The sequence below is a fragment of the Natrix helvetica genome (assembly GCF_964273705.1).
Source record: "Natrix helvetica genome assembly, chromosome: 6".
Classification (NCBI taxonomy): Eukaryota; Metazoa; Chordata; class Lepidosauria; order Squamata; family Natricidae; genus Natrix; species Natrix helvetica.
Window position 1 is genome coordinate 75,793,907 of NC_138553.1, and position 21,986 is coordinate 75,815,892.

A 21,986-nucleotide genomic window follows, 5' to 3' on the forward strand; every position below is an offset into this window, starting at 1 on the left:
AATTTTCATTCCCAAATGAATGGTTGTAAATTGAGGACTGGCTTTATGTGGAATACTCCCCATTTTTTTATTGTTCTTGTATGATAATGACTTTAGCATTTTCCATGATGATGGTATTTCTTTAATGTAAACTGGTCGTCACAATATGAAAAAATGTTGAGATGTTGGAGAGAGTACAGAGAAGAACAACAAAGTCTATTAGGAGACTGGAGGCTAAAACATACGAAGAACGGTTGCAGGAACTGGGTATGTCTAGTTTAATGAAAAGAAGGACTAGGGGAGACATGATAGCACTGTTCCAATATCTCAGGGGTTGCCACAAAGAAGAGGGAGTCAAACTATTCTCCAAGGCACCTGAGGGTAGAACAAGAAGCAACGGATGAAAACTCATCAAGGAGAGAAGCAACTTAGAACTGAGGAGAAACTTCCTGACAGTTAGAACAATTAATCAGTGGAACAGAAGTTGCCTCCAGAAGTTGTGAATGCCCCAACACTGGAAGTCTTTAAGGAGATGTTGGATAGCCATTTGTCTGAAACGGTATAGGGTTTCCTGCCTAGGCAGTGGGGTTGGATTAGAAGACCTCCAAGGTCCCTTCCAACTACCATTCTGTTTTATTTTTAGTTGTCTTTTAATCTTGTCTTTCAAAAGCAAAACTTTAGCCTAGAGATGCATTTACTTCCTATCCGTCTTACTAGAGGTTGTGCTTACAACTGGAGATCGATTCTCCCTTGGAAGATGGAACGGTTCCCCTTTCCGCCTGCTATTCACGCTTTGTTCCTTGACCTTCTCCTTAGGGATTTTTCAGGCGAACCATCCGGCTGAAACTGATTTACGACCAATGCGATCGCAACTGCAAAATCCAGAAGAAGAACCGTAACAAGTGCCAATACTGTCGTTTTCAGAAGTGCCTTTCCGTTGGGATGTCCCATAATGGTAGGTAAGGGTATCCGTCAGTTCTGTCTAGGCCAGCTGAGATCCTCTCTCTAGGGCAGGGGTGTCCAAACTTGGGAACTTTAAGACTTGTGGACTTCAACTCCCAGAATTCCCCAGCCAGCATGGCTGGCTGGGGAATTCTGAGAGTTGAAGTCCACAAGTCTTAAAGTTCCCAAGTTTGGACACCCCTGCTCTACGGGCAAGGCGGAAGGGGCCAGATCCATCCATGCTGTCACAGGCTCCTTTTGCCATTTGTTCTGGTAAGGGGAACTCAGTACACATGCAACCCTGCCCTTCCACAAACATTTTTTGCAACCTCTGGTTAATAGGTAACTGTGCGCAAATGTTATACATTAACATATATGTAACGGCATTTTGTTTAGTACTCTTTCCTTCCATTTACGTTCTTTGAACAGAGCAAAGCACTATACTGATGGTCCAAAGGTCAGGTAGATGCTTTTTCTTTTTAATTGAGCAATTGCAAAGCTTGATATGGAATTAAATCCTTGCTGTGTCATGGCCTAGCAACAGGAACTAAATCCCAGCTGGCCCTGAGCCACCTCTTTAGTGTAGGGAGGGAAAGGTCTGAGGACATCTACCAGACGGGTTAATCATTCCTGTTTTTCCTTCCTCAAGATACTTCTGTGTACAAATTGGTGCCGCTTATTTTTGGTCTCTTGGTTGCCCTGGTCTTTAAAAAACTGGATCTATATCCTTAAGGTTTATTTCAAGTTTCTCAGGATTGCCCAAGGAGCTTCTGATACAGTTCTGCAAAGGAATGATTGAGCCTGTCATTTGTTACCTCTATAACTGTCTGGTTTGGCACAGTAACCAAACAAGACAGACACAGACTTCAACAGATATAGTTAGGACTGCAAAAAAAAACCCGTTGCAACCAGCTTGACTTCCATTGAGGACCTGTAACCTGCACGAGCCCGAAAGAGGGCTGGGAAAATATCTACAGACCCCTCACATCCTGGACATAAATGTCTTCCCTCAAGATGATGATATTATAGGGCATTGCACACCAAAACAACCAGAGACAAAGACCTTGCCCTCCTCCCTCCCCCATGCGATCATTCTTCTAAACAACTAATTCCCACAATACTTCCTATCTGTGCCCTACGAAACTACCTAGTAGGGCTGTATTACCTATTATCCTTCTCATCTTTTCATCTTTCCTGTCACCTATTCCCTTAGCTTCTTGTGACTACAACTTTGTTATTTGCATCTCTTGATTTATGTTGATTGCCTTTATTTACTATCCTATTATGATTTATGTTGTTTGGTTATTTAATATCCCACAATATTAGTATCGTATGACTATCACTGAGTGTTGCGTCTTACGATTCGCGATGATTATATTTTATGATTATGACCAAGATTTATCACTTGTTGCTTGTACGTCCACTGAGAGCTTATGCACCGGAGACAAATGCCTTGCGCGTGTCCAATCACACTTGGCCAATAAAGAATTCTCTTCTGTTCTCTTCCATTTCCTCTGCCATCTCACAGTGCAGATCCAACGGAGGCTACGGTGCAAATCCCTCAAGGCTTGTGGGATTAGTTTAACATTCGCTCACGGTTTGCGGAACAGTAAGCTACCTTAATCCAAAATCATAAGCAACACCATCTTTTTGTCTTAAGAGTTTCTTTGTGCCGGAGGTGTCTGACAAGACTAGCAAATCCTTTCGAAGGAATTCCTGGCACAATGGAACACAGGGGCATGTCTTCCATAGATAAAGGTTTCAGACTGAAAGCATTCTATATCCAGTGGTGGGATCCTACCGGTTTAACAACCAGTTCGGAGACCATGCGCTTTGCACACGCTTGATGCATGTTTTGAGAAAACTTTCCTTCCACATTACTGCTGGAGAGGAAAACAGCTGAGGAGTGGCAGTCCGCTCAGCTGAGAGGATATAGGTCAGTAAAACGCAAGGGCTGGTGGGCAGGCCCAGCTGATCGTCAGAGTGAACCGGTTCGCTCCCAGCTGATCGTCAGAGCTCCCGGTTCTCCCGAACCGGTAGAATTCCACCCCTGTAATATATCCTACCTTCAGCTTTCAAGCATCAGTAACCATACTTTAGTTTTGATGCAGGGTTTTGGATCTTTTAATGTCATGCCGGCCTTTCCCCCCCATAAATACTAAAGAAATATATTTAGCTATTTCTTCACAGATCTTCCCCTGTCATACCTAGAGAGAGAGAGAGAGAGAAGCAGGTAACAAGTTGTTTAGAAATGGGCGACATGGCATTTAAGAAGTCTAAATATAAAACCACTTGTGAAAGAGAATCTCTTTTCCATCTCTGATTACCGAATACTTTCCCACGTGGGAAAGAATCTCAGACCACTTTGGTGAAATTCTCAAGCTTCCCTTCGCTAAAACTTTGGAGCCATAGAGCTGCAAAAACATAGAGCCCTCCTTCCGTCTTGTTGCAACTTGGATCTCAGAAATGCATCCAGCAAGCCTGAGAGCATGCAACAGACCTTGAAAATGCGTGTAGCATTGGTGGTACCTAGTGCCAATGGTGGGATTTAACTGTTGTAACAACACGTTCGCTCCATGAGCGTGCGGTGGGTTTGAAAACAGCTCAAAAACTTACCTTCTACTGCAGCCCCAGTGAATAAAATAGCTGAGGTACAGCAATCTGCTCTGCCGCACTTATCAGCTAGGCTTCAAACAAAGGTAATGTAGGTCAGTATAGTGGGCGGGCGCGCAGGCCCAACTGATCGTCAGTAGAAGCCATTTTATGGCAGTACAGTAGAATCCATTTTAAGGCACAACAGGCTGTATCTTAACAGAACACAAGCGGTGTTAGGGGTGTCTTACCCCCACAGTATTTGTTTCCAGATAGTAAGTCATCCGTGTACCAATTTTGGTTGAAATTCCTTGAGGCGTTCCAGAGTTATACTGGAACACACACATATATTTATATTTATATTATTTATATTATACTGTATATATAAATAATAAATATATATATATATATATATATATATGTTTTCGTAGATTTTCACGGGTGTAGGTATGCTGGTCTTGTTGTATCCGGGTCTTTTCCCGTGTAAGATTGAGATTGTCTTGGCAACGTTTCGACGAGGTCTCACTCGCCATCCTTTTATTTTATTAAAGATTTTTAAAAAGGAAGATAAAAACACATGCAAATTAATACAAAGTAAGAAGAAAGAGAACTGTCTTCTTTCTTGATTACCTCTTTTTTTGCTTTGAAAATAAATATCATCATAGATTTCTTTGCAACGTCAGCTTTCAGCCATACGTTTCTCCTTTGACATCTCTCTATATATTCCTCTTTCCTTCTCCTCACCTTGATCTTTCTGTATGCATAACACACACACTTTTTTTTGTGTCCTCTGAGTTTTGTTCTGTTTTTGTCTTCCTTGAGTTTTGACCACAATGAGATAGAGCAGACCATAAAGTACGATTGCAAACTGTTAGGAAATTTGACTCAATTCCAGTAAGTGCCTTTGAAATGAAAGGAAAGATGACTAACTCATGTTGAATCTTGTTAACTTTATGATAGGCACTGTCTTGCTGTGTTCAGGATTTGTTTAAAAGAGATTGGTTGCATGTAGATTAAAAAAAGGGTGCCAAGACATTGGTAAACTGTAGGAAACTCTGTTCTCTCCTAGGACTATTGAATGTGCCTGCACTAGTGTTTTTCAAACTTTGTGGTATTACCTGGGTAATTTGAGGAGTTGAAGTCCACCCCTTTTAAAGTCGCCAAGTTCATATGATCATATGTGGTGGACATGCCCAAAAGCAAAAAAACAACAACAACAACAACAAATTGGACAAAAACAACTTACCGTATTTTTCGGAGTATAAGACGCATCTTTTTCCCTCAAAAAAGAGGCTGAAAATCTGGATGTGTCTTATACACTGAATACAGCATTTTCTTTGCCTCCAGAAACCCCGCTCCCTTCACCAAAATGGCTGTGCATAGCCTCTAGGAGACGTTCAGAGTGCTCCTGGGGGCTGAGGAGGGCAGAAATGAGTGAAACATGGGCCATTTTTTTGCTCAATTTTGCCCCCTCCCAGCCCCCAGGAGCACTCTACATGCCTCCTAGAGGCTATTCCATTTTCGTGAAAAACGGGCCGTTTTTTGGGGGGTCTGCAGAGTGAAAAAACTTTTTTTTGAAATGGTGCATCTTATACTCCGGTGCATCTTATACTCCGAAAAATACGGTACAAAGCTAGAAAAAGTGGTAAAACAACAAATTGATTTGAAACCAGAAATGTTCTTGTTGGGCATGTTACTGGATAAGTACAATAAAAGGAAGGAATGCATATCTAATTTTAGAATTGTATTTGCACAACAGTGGGAAAGTGAAGAGATCCCCAACAGATGAAAATGTGATTTAAAAAATATTAGAATGCGCAGAAATGAATAGGCTAACACTTACAATTAAGGAGAAGAAAGAAACTGAATACTTTTTGACTTTGGACTTATTTTATCAATGGTTAGCTAATAAAACAGGAGTTAGAAACGGAAATATAAGGATCAATGATATAAGGGAAGTATGTTAAAATGGTTAAGTAAACAACAACAACAACAACAATAATAATAATGCAATCAATAGTAATGTAATGAACACTGTTGTAAATATTTTGATTGCTATTTCCAAAAACTATTTGTATCCAGACAACACACTGTTTAATTGAAAATAGAATCTTTATATGTTATAAAATAAAAAACTTGGAATAAAAAATAAAGTCGCCGTGTTTGGAAAACACTGGTCTACACAGTCCTTAAAACAACCTAACCTCTGGTTGAGCCCAGAATGGGGGATTATCTCTGTGAGCGAGAAGGTGTGTGATGTGTTATTATGCTCCCTTTTTCAATGCTTGTTTTCCCCTCAGCCATTCGATTTGGACGGATGCCCAGATCAGAAAAGGCAAAACTGAAAGCTGAAATTCAAACAGGTGAACTTTGCACAGAGAATTCCGAAGTCGCAGATCTTAAGTCACTGGCCAAGAGAATTTATGACGCCTATTTGAAAAACTTTAATATGACCAAGCTCAAAGCAAGGCTCATACTTGTGGGGAAAGCCAATAACAATCCTGTAAGTATGCACTGTCGCAGAATTGCATAAAAGCACTCTTATGAATGGTGCACTGATATACATATAAGAGAAGAAATAGACTTATAAAGTAGCGATAGAGATGTTCCCCTTCACTCTGACATTATTATTTTTTTTGTGATGCACATAGGTCCTTCTGTTAAAAGAGTTTTGATTAGCCCTGACAACTTACCTGTATGTATATATACTAAATTGCTTAATTTGTTACCAAGGTCGAAGTTTCTGTAGTTGAGTGACAGCTTTATTTTCCAGATATTTTAATAATGTATGTCTCAGTCTTCAGGAAGCAACCACAAGAGCTTACCAAGCATATGAAAATCATAACACCGTCTCCAAAAGCTCTTTTTGCAAGGCCTATAATACAGAGGAATTAAATCGTGCTTAAAATAAGTGGTAGATTGTGATAGTTTGGTTTTTGTGGGTATTATTTCAAGAGAGTTCAACCTGTTAAAGGCTCGCTTGCTGAATCAGCAATACTTATCATACACGTTTGGGAAAAGTTTAGCTAGGAATAGCCACACACTAGCTTAAATTCTAAACCATCCGTTTCTGCAATTATTTCCTGTGGAAGAACTAACTGAGTTTACCTAATACACGCGTGTCAAACTCACGGGCCTGTGAATGTAACTTGCAGAAGCAAGGACCAAATAGAATTCAGACTATTCTCGGGATAAAAATAGAGGTGCTGTTTTCTTCATCCACAGAAGTTAGAAAGACTTCTTCCTGATCCTGGTTCTGGAAATTCTGAATTGTTCTGAATATTGTTTCCTTGTTGAGCTGGCAAATCGAAATCAATTTCACAAAGCTGTTTAGTGTTTCTGGAGCAATCGTGCAAAAGGGATAAGAAAAATATCCTTTACAGCAGTGGTTCTCAACCTGTGGGTCGCGACCCCTTTGGGGGACGATCGACCCTTTCACAGGGGTCGCCTAAGACCATCGGAAAACACATATTTTTTTAAAAAAAATACGGAAAACATAAAATAATTTTATGGTTGGGGGTCACCACAACATGAGGAACTAAAGGGTCGCGGCATTAGGAAGGTTGAGACCCACTGCTTTACAGGTAGTCCTCGATTTACAACTGGCTTAGCAACCATTTAAAGTTACGATGGATTTCAGTTGGGGGCGGGTGTGTGTGTTTGCTAATGACTTTTTTCCATAGTTTTAACAACTGCCTCTCCCCACAGTCATGTGACCATATGTTGGGTGCTTAGCAACCGGCCTGCATTCACGGACATTTGCAGTGTCCTGTGGTCATTTACTTTCAGTTTTCGGCAAAACTGGCCCATAGCGAACCATCGACGCGCATAATGGCGGTGGCATTTGCTTAACAACGACAACGGACGCTTTACAACGGCCACATTCACTTAACAATCCCCACAGAAAGCAAAGTCAAAAATGGGGTCGGGCACATGGGTGATCTGATTTACGACTATCATACTCCACTATGAGCCATGGTGGCGCAGTGGTGAGAGTGCAGTAGTGCAGGCTACTTCTGCTTCCTGCCGGCTGCCTGCAATTTGACAGTTCAAATCTCACCAGGCTCAAGGTTCTCAGCCTTCCATCCTTCCGAGATGAGTAAAATGAGGACCCAGATTGTGGAGGGGGGGGGCAATATCCTGATCCTGTAAACCGCTTAGAGAGGGCCATAAAGCACTGTGAAGCGGTATATAAGTCGCTATTGCTATTATGCAGCTATTCCAATTTGTCTGAGAAGTGGGGCCTCAGCACACACATGAGCACAAATGCAGCACCTACCTGTGTCCTTGTTTTGTTCCAAGGGATTGCTTTGGATACGAATCTGTGTTGAGTTGGATCCCATCTTGCCTTCTCTTCCTCTAACACAGGGTCGGGAAATTATGGCCTGCTTTAGAACCTGTGGACTTCAACTCCCAGAATTCCTGAACCAGCATGTCTAGCTCAGGAATCCTGGGAGTTGAAACCCACAAGTCGTAAAAGGGGCCATAGTTTGCCCACTCCTGCTCTAACAGAGTTTGCCTGCCTGTAGCTCTTTTTTTCTTTAAAGTCAACCCCGCACTTCCTGCCTCTTTTACATGAGCACAGAGGCCACTGAGGGCTCCAATCATATCCGTTTTCATCAGATTTTTAGCGTGAGTACATTGCAAGCCCAGCCGCAGAGACCACGAATCAGAATTACCAGGTATGTGCAATGACCCACATTACTGTCAAAATTACTCTTTAACGTTTGTGCTGCCCCTAGTGTAGGAATTAAGAACTGTCTCCTTTAAGGAACTACCCCATGGGAAATGTAGTTCCATAAGATGTGATGACATCTGTGTTTCTGATTGGACGCTGGGGCATTCTTCCCGCGTGCGAAGTTTATAGCCAGGCGGTTTAAATGCTTTTGTGAACTGGAATAGTAGTTTTTGTACCTCCGTTCAGCATGGGAGTGAAATCATCATCTCTTTACTGTTCTACCTCGGGCGTTGTAGGCTTGCTCGGGGCATGCAGTTAACGCCACGCTTAGGAATCTCTTTCAGATCAAGTTTATTATCAGGCATTCTCAATAGCAAAACTTATCGTTCAGTGTTAAGATACTTCTGACTTTCCATGATCTGTCCCATCATGTAGTGTAAAGAGATGATTTCACTCCCATGCTGAACGGAGATACAAAAGCTACTATTCCAATTCACAAAAGCATTTAAACCGCCTGGCTATAAAGTTTGCACGCGGGAAGAATGCCCCAGTGTCCAATCAGAAACACAGATGTGATCACATCTTATGGAACTACATTTCCCATGAGGTAGTTCCTTAAAGGAGACAGTTCTTAATACCTACACTAGCAATATACTGCTGGGGCAGCACAACATTCGTCAAATTACTGTATTCTTCTGTATTCTACATTCATCTGTAACAACTGCATCCAGAAGAGAATTTTTGCTAGCACAAATTAGTTTGCACCGTATTTGTTCCCGGCAGTTGCTTAATTCAGGCGCTTTTTATTCCGCTGCAGCCATTTGTCATACACGATATGGACACGTTGTGCATGGCCGAGAAGACGCTGGTGGCAAAACTTGTCGCAAACGGAATACAAAACAAGGAGGCAGAGGTGAGGATTTTCCACTGCTGCCAGTGCACCTCCGTAGAGGCGGTGACGGAACTCACGGAATTTGCCAAATCGATTCCGGGCTTTTGCAGCCTGGACTTGAACGATCAGGTGACCCTCTTGAAATACGGGGTGTACGAAGCCATCTTTGCCATGTTGGCTTCCGTGATGAACAAAGATGGGATGCTCGTGGCTTACGGGAACGGCTTCATCACGCGGGAATTCCTCAAAAGTTTAAGGAAGCCTTTCTGTGATATCATGGAGCCAAAGTTTGACTTTGCCATGAAATTCAACGCCTTGGAATTAGATGACAGCGACATCTCCCTTTTCGTGGCTGCTATAATATGTTGTGGAGGTAAGTCTTGATTCACCGCTCTCCTTCCTGAAATAGCAATATATTTTATAGAGTCTGCTCCTTGAGAAGGGTTCTGCTTTTGGCTCAGGGACCCATTTCAACAGGTATTTTGGATCCAGTATTTATCGCCCATACTTTACCAGAATTACCGTATTTTTCGGAGTATGAGACGCACTGGAGTATAAGACGCAGCAAGGTTTTGAAGAGGAAAATTTTTTTAAAAAGTTTTTGCACTCTGCAAACCTGCCAAAAACGGCCCGTTTTTCATGAAAACAAGCCCTTTTTTTTCAAAAAAAGGGCATGAATAGCCTTTAGGAGACTTGTAGAGTGCTCCTGGAAGGTTGGGGGGGGAGCAAAAATGAGCCAAAAACGGGCCATTTTTTTGCGAAAACGAGCCCGTTTTTTGTCCCAAAAAAAGGGCATGGATTGCCTTTAGGAAGCTTATAGAGTGCTGCTGGGGAGTGAGGGGGGCACAAAATGTGCCATTTTTTGCTCATTGCTGCCCTCCCCAGCCCCCAGGAACTCTCTGAAAGCCTTCTAAAAGCTATGCACGGCCATTTTGGTGAAGGGGGCAGCGTTTCGGGAGGCAACAAATGCTGTGTATAAGTCAGTGTATAAGTCGCACCTAGATTTTCAGCCTCTTTTGAGGGGAAAAGGTGCATCTTACACTCCGAAAAATATGGCAGTACAATATTTTTCTGGCAGTCAGAAGGAGTGTTTCATGTTTGCATATTGATGTTTCCCTATGAAAGAGTTCATAATACAAGCAGTCCTTGACTTACTTACAACAGTTCATTTGGTGACCATTTGAAGCTACAACAGCACTGAAAACAGTGATTTATGACCAGTGGTGGGATCCTCCCGGTTTAACAACCGGTTCAATAATCGTGTGATTTGTTGCTGTGCACGCGTGCACAGTTTAAACAAATCATCACTGCCGGGTTTCTTCGGAAGAGTAAAACAGATGATTTGAGTGGCAGTCTGCTCTGCCGTGTGAATCAGCTGAAAAGATTAAGGTAGGAAAATAGTGCGGGCAGGTGGGTGGGCCCATCTGATCATCAGGGTGAACCGGTTCGCTCCCAGCTGATCGTCGGAGCTACAGGTTTACCCAAACCGGTAGAATCCCACCCCTGCTTATGACCATTTTTCACACTTATGACCATTGCAGCATCCCCACAGTCAAGTGATTTGTATTCGGGTGTTTGACAACTGATTCATATTTATGACGCTTGCAGTGTCCCGGGGTCATGTGATCCCTTTGTGCTACATTCTTACAAGCAAAGCCAATGGAGAAGCCAGATTCACTTAACGACCATGTTGCTAACTTATCAACGGTGGTGATTCACTTAACAGCCGTGGCAAGAATGGTCATAAAGTGGGGCAAAACCCATTTAACAAATATCTCACACAACAACATAAATTTTGGGCTCAATTGTAGTCATAAGCCAAGAACTACCTATACCAGGGGTGTCCAAACTTGGGAACTTTAAGACTTGTGGACTTCAACTCCCAGAATTCCCCAGCCAGCTGGCTGGGGAATTCTGGGAGTTGAAGTCCACAAGTCTTAAAGTTCCCAAGTTTGGACACCTCTGACCTATACAGTCACTTTATCCTCATATTGCCCCTAATATTTATCCAAAGATGAATATGAACTGTGGTAAAGAAGCCAGAAAAGTTCTGCGACCCTTTCAAAGGGTTGCAAAATGGTGCTGTATCTTGGTAGATTATTGAATAATTCTTAGCCCATCAAATTAAAGCAAAATGTAACAACAGGGAGAATTAGATGCATCTCAAAAAGAAATACTATTGATGCTTTAATGTATTCAGGAAGCTATGATAAGGAACCATAGGAAGATGAAGGAACTGATACATGACACAGATGTATCAGGAAACTCTCTGCAAATGGTAATGAAACATGTACACGAAATTCAAGAAATAGAGGAGAAAGTAGAAAGAGTAGAGTAAGAAATAGAGGAGACAAATCAACAAACGATACAAATGGATAAAGATGAGGAAGAGATAGTAAAAATTCCTGAAACAGAGCGGGCAGATTACGCTTTAAGAGCTCAAAATACAGAAGAGGACAAAGAGAAAGAACTCCGAGGAGTGATGAAAGAGTAATTGATGGGCATGCTAGAGATTCAACAGTGAGAGGTAGATGTAGAAGCAGACGAAATATTTAGATTAAATAAGAGTGATATAAGGAGATGCAAGATCCCAAGGGAGGAGTATAGGAGATTGGTCAAAAAATCAATAAGAGTTGAAATACTAAAACAGGCAAGAGATGGTGGATACATATAGAATGCTATTAATATAAGATTTGCTTGATTAAGAGTTAGAGAATAGAAGTAGAAATTAGAAATGGAGAAAATATTACTAGGTATATTGCTATATAATATATTACAATTAACAAGTAGATGCAAATGTTAGGAGTTGAAAGACTATTATCAGATATACCTGAATAATACTATTCTTATCATTAGTATTGAGCATAAAGTAGATACTATTATTATTATTATTGTTATTTTTATTGTTATTATTTCAACTATTATCAGAATTATTATTTTGTAAACGTAAAATGACTCAGATAATATACTGTTCATTAAACCTACCTAATGTTTAAGGAAAAAAATAGATATTTTTTTTAAAAAAATGATGCTGTATCCCAACAAGCTGGTAGAGATAGTCCTTGTTTAACAACTAGTATTGTGAACAGGAAAGCAGTCACTAAGTGGAACCACAACTGTGCTTTGTGGGGTCCTTGGTGCTCTTTGATCTTGATTGCTTTCTTGCAGACGTCATGATGTTACCTATTTTGGTATGGTAATGAAACCTCTGCCAGAAAAGAGCCAAGCTCAGAGTGCACCAATAACCTCACAGTTCAACAAATATTCTTTATCGGTACAACTGTGCTTATCATCTCATTTCAGCTTTCATTACAGACCTGTGAAGGTCGCACGTTTAGTGGTAAAGTTATTTTTTATCACTGTCGTAAGTGTGGTCGCTAAATGAGACAGTTGCTAAATGAGGACTACCTGTATAGTGTCTGGGCATTGTTGATATAGCTGCTAAGTGATAACGCATTTTCTACTAGACCAGGGGTTGGCAACCCGAGGCTCTGGAGCCGCATGTGGCTCTTTCAACCCACTGCTGCGGCTCCCTGTCGCCAGTCAGCTCCACAAGTGATAGAGTTTTTGGGTAGGACAGGTAGAGGAAAAAGGACACTGCGCTAGGAGACTCTATGGTGGGTGAAGCGGACTTCCGGTCGGCTCCAGAATTGAACGGGGAGCTTCCGGTTAGGACCTTTGTGGCTCTTTAAGTGTTTAAGATTGCCGAGCCCTGTACTAGACCCAGGTGCAGATAAATGCTTTGACACCTGTTAGCCGTGGATAGGATAATATAATATAATGTTTTTATTTTTGAGAACAGATCGGCCAGGCTTGGTAAACATAGGACACATTGAGAAGATGCAGGAAAGCATTGTACACGTACTGAAACTTCACTTAGAAAACAACCATCCGGATGACATCTTCCTGTTCCCCAAACTTCTCCAGAAAATGGCAGATCTCCGGCAGCTGGTCACGGAACACGCCCAGCTAGTTCAAATAATCAAAAAGACCGAATCCGATGCACACTTACATCCTTTGCTACAAGAAATATACAAGGATATGTACTAAGGTGGTTTTTCCATTTTGTGCCGTAGGCAAAGCTGTAGCTCACACGGCCAGGTGCTTCAGGCGCCTCGGTCTCCGGCGTACTTCAGCTGGAACATTTGCCATCGTCCTAAAATTTGGGTAACTGGAATATCCATTTCTCTGGCGGGGGTTTCGGTAATTGAAAGCAATTGCGTAATGGAGAGATGATGATAGTAAGGGGCGATTGATTTGAAATTTGGACCACGGTGGGAATTGCGTCATGCCACAACTTAACTCACAAACACAATGCCTTCTGACATTTCTGCACTTTTAAGCATTTGTCGTCGTTCCCGTCCCCCCCTACTTCCTTCATATGTGAAAGTCAGTCATTCGGGGCAGGATCCAAAGAGCCTTGGGGTGGGCAGTGGCCGGAAGTGCTTGGCTGTTGTGTTTCTCTCACAGTGTGTAGGAGGAATTATACTTGAAACTCAGGGATGTTTCCAAAATAAAGGTGAAGAGGGTTAGCCATTGAGGGGAGAAAGGGCATACGTACATCTTTTAGATGTGTCTGACTTTGTTGCTGGGATTGCTTGCCTTGGGTACTAGATCAGTGATCGTCGAAGAACCCTGGTGGCGCAGTAGTTGGAATGCAGTATTGCAAGCTAACTCTGCCCACCGTCAGCAGTTCGATCCGGAGTGGCTCAAGGTCGACTCAGCCTTCCATCCTTCCAAGGTGGGTAAAATGAGGACCCAGATTGTTGGGGGCAAGAGGCTGACTCTGTAAACTGCTTAGAGAAGGCTGTGAAGCACTGTGAAGCGGTATATAACTCTTAAGTGCTATTGCTACGGAAGAAAGTTGTTCTTAGAAAAAACCAGCACTATTGTTTTTGAAGGGAGAGGAGAGTGATGATCCCTCCATCCCCCACCTCCCACAGCCTGCCACCCCCACAAAATGTACCTCTGAGGGTTGGAGAGAGGGCAGAGACTAAGGGAGAGCGGCCAAAATCGAAGAGAAGTTGGATTCCATCATGGTGCCGGATCTCAAGGACTTTGGGAATCTCAGTGGAGTATGAGCTGCTTGTGCTTCCTTCACTACGATAATGAATCAAGCTGCATGACTGATAATCGTTGACTCAAATTCCCTTAGTTATGGAGACTAAGGTGGACTCATAGCTTGGCTTCAGTCTTGACTGTCTAAAATAAGAAGGTCAGACTGGAACGGGAATGGATTATAATCCTGCATTTAAGGACAATGAGGAGCACCCAATATTTTATGGAAGCAATGTCAAATACCATTGGCATATAATTTGCACTGAAATGTAAAACAGAAATTGGGAGTTGCTTAACACTATGGATTAATTCCCAGTTTGGTGGCAGCCAAAATACTGCAGCTCAAGTGGTAGCTTGACTTCTGATTTGGGGACTTCCAACTCCCAAAATTCTCCAGCCAGCCACACCGGTTGGGGAATTTTGGGAGTTGAAGTCCATAGGTTTTGAAGTTGTCGAGTTTAGATACCACTGGTCTACAGGTTTGTCTAAGCCCAATCTTCCACTGATGGTGTCTGTGTGTTTTTAAGAGAGGGGATGTGTTAGACTTTTAAGACATTTCAATCCTTCAGATAAATCTAATGCATTGCATTTAGTAACCAGGTACCTTCTAAAACCATCATATCTGAAATTCTTTGTATTTCTGAGGGTTGATTTATCCGCCTTTCTTTAGCCATCTCAACCCAGACTCTGAAGAGGGGCTCACCGTTTTTCAATGCTGTATAAACTATAGCTTCAGCTTGTTCAGATTATCCTAAAAAAGGCCTTGATTTTTTTTGGGGGGGGGGGACCAAATTTGCCTCAGTTAATTTATGTCCCTGGAAGCTCCGTCGTGTTAAGATCTTCCAATAATATTTTCGTCAGTTTTTCTAGACCGTGCTTTTTAAAACCCTGATTTCTTTAAAAAAGAAAAAAAAAGATAAGTATCCGATGATTTCTAATATTGGAATTATAATTACCTGTATATTTTTAATCATTTTATAGGCGAGGTTTTTCATACTATGGAAAATAGGCCTATTTTTTTTGCAAAGCTCCAAACACATTTGACAGAGTAGAAATTGTTTTATAATCAAAATGTCTGGGACAAACTGTATGGAAATCATAGGGGGAAAAGTGCTGATTTGGGTTATTTAGAAGGCACCTTTCTTGCAGGAAGTGATTTTATTTTATCAATTTATCCCTCACTTTACTTTAAAGTGGCGTTTCCTGATACTGCCTTCCGAATGACCAGGCCTTTTTCTGCAGCAGCTTTATTTATAATCTTACCATAATTGAAAAGTGTCATATAGAGCTTTTTCTGAGCCCTTTTTGTATTCCAACTTCCCTACCTGAAACTGACTCAATAAGAATTAAAACAGGAGAAAGAATTCAGACAGAACAGCAGTTTATGCCAATATATTTTAATAGAAACACTGTCTAAAAAATATGGTATAAAAAAACCTGTTTGCACTATTATTCAGATTACTCAGGATTGGGGCAATAAAATAGAAATTAATGCTGGGAAGGTTTGCTTCCCCAAAATAAAACCAAACTACCTCAACTAATAAAATGAAAAAAAAAAAAAGTTATAAATCAAATTGTTCAAGAAACACTAACGTATCATACTGACCGGCTCAGGAAGGTCCGTGCCTGTCAACCAGAATCCATTTTCATACTTTCATCATGTGAATGGTGTTTAGAGAAAGAATAAATGTCTTGCTATACCGCTTTTTAAACATAAGATTTTATAATGTGTGTGTGTGTGTGTGTGTGTTGTATTTGTGCTGATAAATAAATAAAGAGAGACTAGTATAGATCTATTTCAACCTATTTAGGTCTCATCAGCTAGCCATACCCTTACTGGGAATCGAATCAGGGGTGTATTGCATATACTAGTCTCCCTTTATTTATTTATCAGCACAAATACAATACAAATATAAAAAGGCAACATTAAAAATAAAAATATGGTTTTCTGCCTGCATGGTCCTCTGTAATGAGCCGAAGGACAGAAAGGGGGAGTAGTGAGCTCCCCCCCATATTTGGGCATACCAGGGGTTGTAACACAAATACATATATTTGTCAAGATGTTAGGCCTCAAACCTCTTATGCAGTATAATGGCAATTTTTTTCTTCACATCCCTTACCAACACACAAACACACATTTTAAGTAAAATCCATTGGAATCAGGTCAAGATGCCCCCCAATATACACACACACATACATACTTACACCCTGTTTCCCAAAAAATAAGACCTCCCTGGATAACAAGCCTAATCGGGCTTTTGAGCGCATGCACTAAAAGAAGGCCTCCCCCGAAAATATTGCAACACAGCAGCAGCCATGAGGTGACCACGCTCACCGACTCCTGCATCTCAAAAATAATAAGACCTTCCCGAAAATAAGGCTAAGCGCTTATTTCGGGAGTCAAAATAAAATATGACCCTGTCTCATTTTGGGAGAAGCAAGGTATATATAAAATTAAGGGAATTTACACTGGTTATTTTTCTGCATTGGGTTGCATTCCTTCATAATCAGAAAGGAAATTTTGGCCGCCCCAAATGGAGGCCGCCTCAATTTGGGAAACCTGGGTTCTCCAAATAGATCTACTCTGCATTTTCAAGTTGCAACTCTTGTTTTCATGGCTTAATGTTTTTTATGGACATTAGGGGAGAAATTTTATACTCAGGTGGACCCATATACCCTCCAAATTTTCCATCTCTTGTGAGATAGTTAGGAAGTCGTGTTGATTGATTGATTGGGACTTAGGAAGTCCCGCATGTTTAATCGACTGCTCTATTTCATCCAATTCGTAGAAAAGGGCCATGAACAACCTTACCAAATGTTAATATCACCAATTTTTAAATAACAGTAGGATGTTAATCGTATAATACAGACTCGGAGGAGTCGAGTGTTAGTGAATGGGTGGGAAATTCATTATGAGCTGGTGGGAAAGCGTTATAGCCTAATACCTAGTGTCATCAACCTGCTAAGGATAGTATAAGGTAAATGTTTACAGTTACTATGCATTTGATTTCCCTCTGCCGCCGCCCCCTCCCCCTTAAATTGAGGATTTAATCTTGAGGCGTCATAGGAATCCGTCGACCTCCCAGATAACTTTCACCAAGCAACCAATTTAAATGTAGGGATAATATGCACTGAACTTGCACTGTATTTGCAATTAAAGCTTTTAGAAACCCCTAGGCAGCAATGCAAAGTTCCCCCGTGCTGCTCTCAGATCTAATGAGACGGGGGACGTATGAGATTTCAGTATATTGAAATTAATGGGAGAGATTTATAGCCCCACCCCCCTTTCTTGATGAATTATGCCAATTAACAAGGGCCGTTGCCTTGTCTGCCTGCCCTCCCCATTGTGCTCCCTCTGATATCCATAGCAAGATACAAAAGCTGTAATGCTCAGATTCAGTTCTACCAATTTGCAAATTATAAAGACAGACCTCATGTCTCGAGCGTCTGCAGAGTACGGCCACGGTGGTGGAATCAAGGCTCCCATCTGTTTGGTTTTTTTTAACCCGAAGTGCCATACAACATACAAAAACCAGATCAAGCTTTGATCTCACCGTCACAGCCAACATCCTGATTTTTGGGGGAGACCATGCCTGCAGACGCCTTTCCTCATGTAAGCAGATGTCGGTAAAGATGGATTTTAAAAATTGTAGTTCAGGTTTTACTTGGAAGCATTCTAGCGAAATACATGGACAATGCAAGTGATACATTAAGCACCTCCGTCTTTACAGACGGGTCTTTGCAATGCAAGCTTACGTGTTTTTCATGCCCATTTTAAGCAGACTTGAACTGTAGTACTGACTACCACTTTATCCATAACTTAAATTTTTCTGCACTTTTTGTCCCTGGTCTGAGGCAGCAATAAAAGATGAGGAATTCAGCCAGCTGTATTGTACTGTAATTATCTGCTTTCCAGTGCCTTGTTTCTGAATGGTTTGGAGTTACTTTGCATATCTTAAGCTATTCCCCGAGTTGTAGAGCAAAACACTGAAAGGAGATCAAAAATTAGATTTCTTCTCCCTATTTAAACTGTACGAAAGCTGTACTTGTATGTTTATAACTCGGCTTTTAGGGAAGAATTGTAGATTTGTTTAGCCCAAGGATTTAACGATGTATATATTTAATTTTCAGCTTCTGTTATTCAACTGTAAAGTATTTTTATATGGCGAATTGGATTGTCTAAACTTCCATTGTGGTTTGTTTAATGACACAGAAGCGGAAGAGTTTCTGGTTGGTACTTCGTTTCGTGTCTCTTTTCTCATTCGCCTGGTAAACGGCTGGTACCCACCTCAGTAGTTTTGTGCCATGGCACTTTTTGAGCACTTTCCTATAAATTCCCCTATTATTGCCGTTCTGGCAAGGGGGAAAGAGAAACAATGCAACTTCAAAGTCTCTTAATATGCACAAAGTCACCTCTTGCCCATCATCTTGGAAAACATGTCAGAGGACAGTTGCTAAGTCCACTTAAAGAGTTCTTGTCATCTCCACCAAAAATGTCGCATGTCCCTTGCAAGTGTTGCTTGCAGAATAGGCCCAGCTGCTGGTTATGTTTGATATATTCAAGAGAATCAGAACAGCCACACTAGATGCATTTTTTAGTCCTGAATTGTATAAAGCTGGGGTGTCCAACCCTGGGCCACTTTAAAGACCTGTGGATGTCAATTCCCAGAATCCCCCAGCCAGCCAAACGTTATCACTTATCAACGCTGAATATCTCCGGTATAAAGGGTAATTGCGTACGGCATCAGGTATGATGGGGGAACTATCTAGGAAGGCAGCTACATTTAGACAGTGGCTCCCTCTAAGCCAGGGGTCTCAAATTCATGTCACGGCAGCGTCACGTGACATATCAGGGCTTTCCCCCCCTCCTTTGCTAAACTGGGCGTGGCCAACGTGTGACGCATCCGGCCCATGGGCCGGGAGTTTGACACCCCTGGTCTAAGGGGATTGCAATCCAGGTGAGCCAAATTTAAATCCCAGGGAGGAACTGGGAGCATTTGTGGAAGCAAATTTTGCTTTCCATTCATTCGCAAGAAAGACAAAGGAGTGGATGATACCAAAAGTAGTCTCAACTGTTGCTTTCAGGTGCCTTCTTCCAAGAAGTTTGAAAAACACTTGGAAAGATGGCATATTGAAAAAGAATGAATAACCATTTGCCATCTCTTCCAAATTACACAGAGATTCATGGGGCTAAAACTAGGAAACAAACCTTCCTCCATAATAACGAGAGGAAGGAAAAGAGGTTTTTACGAAAGTGGAAATCTGGCCTCAAGAGCACTTAAATAACAGTCATTGAACCAGCTTGAACTGACCTTACAAGCAGCTACAGAACACCAGCTAACTCTCTTCTATTGCATGGAGCTTGTGGGAATTTAAAATCGGGGTTGGTTGCTCATCCAGTTGGGTTGGAGTTCAACATGCCCAAGCACACAGGTCTCCAGTCAACTGAGGTCACAGGAGTCATGATGCCATTGCACAAATGGCTACAAATTCCATCCTTTACACCAGTTGCGGTGATGCAACATTTGCGAGATAATGCATGAGGCAGAGTCGTTACGTCGTAGGCCAGGTGCTTGGGTGCGAAGGCCTGTTGGCTGTAACTACTGGGAGTTGAAGTAACCTCCAGTCCAAAGAGGGAGGTTTTAAGGCACTAGGCAGACAAGACTTGACAGAGCTATGAAGAATTATTTTCAGCTGCAGTAAACAATGCACCCTAAAAGTTGAGGGAATAAGGCAAGGGAGGAAAAAAGCTTGATTCTGAAAAAAACATTTCCTAGATTGCCTTTGAGGGTGATTTGCTGGTTCAAAATGTGTGCGTAGCACATGTTTATCGATGTTTGTCCTTAATAAGGAAGACACTTGATACCGATGAAACACATTTCACATGCTTTTTTTAGATGTCAGATTTAATCACAAAATGCATGGTGTGTTCTACCCAAGAGAACTTTTTATGCCGTCACTTTTTATGCAAAATTCTGGACGGCTTAAAAAGTTTTAAGTCATTCTGATTCAGACCTCTGGGTCAGAGGTGGGTTGCAAATCCTGGCGCTAATTTGCTCGCGCATGACGCTTCTGTGCATGCATAGAAGCGTCTGGGTGGGTGGGCGGAGCCTCCTATCGCCACCACTACCAGTTCGCCCAATCCGGGAGCAACCCACCTCTTCTCTGAATCCTCATATAATGTTGGGGAGATTTGCACCATGGAGACTGGCTGGTTGGAAGGACATATTTGTCATCTTCACCAGATGAAGGTTAAATAACTGGGCAGAAATTCAGATCAACAAATGGTACCCATGTCTCCTATTCGGGAGGCAACGGTGAATTATTCTAACAAAAACCAGGACTTTTAGAAGAGCAAAATTGGAGCTTTTCTCATGCATTTTAGAATACAAAACCACCGTTGATAAGTGTTTCTCAAACCCTGAATCGGACCTTCTAATTTCCCTATTCAAAGAATAGAAGCTTGACTAATAAAATGGGTATTTAATGAGTCTGCTGGGAATCTCTTGGTCAACATCTGTGTGTACAGTACTTTAAATTTTTCTGTAAGACTGATGAATGTATGTAAAGAGCAATTTCACTGTGTGATTTCCCCCCCCCCTTGCCTTAATGGCCTCAAATAAAGTATTTCTTTAAAAAAAAGCTATGGCCTGAGTTTTAATGACGGGGTGTCCTGTCTCATGGGGGAGGGGGGGGGAGCAAGAATCAATACATGGAGACAAAGTTGGTGAAACATGCCCTTGGCTGTCTATAGGCCACATTCTGGTACTTAAAATACTACTTAACAGCAAGGTGTTTTTAGTAAAATTTAAAAGGAACAATAACTTCTCTGCATTTTATGTTCTAATTTTCATCTGTGGCATTACAGGTAGTCCTCGACTTAACAACAGTTCGTTTAGTGGCCAGTTCGTTTAACAAGAAAACTGGTAAAATGGGGCAAGCTGACTTAACAAATGTTTCACTTAGCAACATAGGTTTTGGCCTAAATTGTGGTCGTAACCTGAAGACTACTTGTATTGGTTAATTGCTAAAAGAGGGTAAAGAGCAAGGATGTTTGTGGCTAGGGTGTGTCAATCAGAACAGAGCTGGAAAGGACCTTGGAGGTCTTCTAGTCCAACCCAGTGATCAAGAAGGAGAACCTATACCATTTCAGGCAAGAGGCTGTCCAGTCTCCTTAAAGACCTCCAGTGAGGGAGCATTCACACCACCTTAGTCGTTCTCAAGATGGCATCTGTGACCACGTGCTCGAAACTCGGGGTGAAAGATGTGTCTGTTCTTGGCTTTGAATATGGAAAGAAGAGAAAAGAATAGAATAACAGAGTTGGAAGGGACCTTGGAGGTCTTCTAGTCCAACCCCCTGCCTAGGCAGGAAACCCTATACCGTTTCAGACAGATGGCTATCCAACATCTCCTTAAAGAATTCCAGTGTTGGGGCATTCACAACTTCTGGAGGAAAGTTGTCCCACTGATTAATTGTTCTAACTGTCAGGAAATTTCTCCTCAGTTCTAAGTTGCTTCTCTCCTTGATTAGTTTCCACCCATTGCTTCTTGTCCTGCCCTCTGGTGCTTTGGAGAATAGCTTGACTCCCTCTTCTTTGTGGCAGCCACTGAGATATTGGAAGACTGCTATCATGACTCCCCTAGTCCTTCTTTTTATTAAACTAGACATAATATTTTGCAATTATCTTGGGAAATTTTTAATTCTTGCTTGGTTTTCAAAAGATCAGCAAAAGCCAACTGACATGCTCCTACGTAGCCAGATGAAAAAGAAAATCCTAAATGCAGATTTAAATTAAGCGTAATTTTAAAGAAAGCTGTATAAACATGTCGTCGCAATTCAGAATC

General features: G+C 41.6%; 1 protein-coding gene across 2 annotated transcripts in view; it reads left to right on the forward strand.

The window, feature by feature from the left end:
* PPARA (peroxisome proliferator activated receptor alpha) overlaps positions 1–21,382 on the forward strand; it is a 53,448-nt gene extending 32,066 nt beyond the window's left edge. For both annotated transcript variants that reach the window (XM_081958008.1, XM_081958007.1), the window contains exons 5-8: positions 796–934; positions 5,814–6,016; positions 9,009–9,456; positions 12,886–21,382. In XM_081958008.1, the coding sequence (XP_081814134.1) occupies positions 796–934; positions 5,814–6,016; positions 9,009–9,456; positions 12,886–13,133 (1,038 nt within the window). In that variant the 3' untranslated portion in view covers positions 13,134–21,382. The remainder of the gene's footprint in view (positions 1–795; positions 935–5,813; positions 6,017–9,008; positions 9,457–12,885) is intronic.
* The last annotated feature ends 604 nt before the right edge of the window (positions 21,383–21,986 follow it).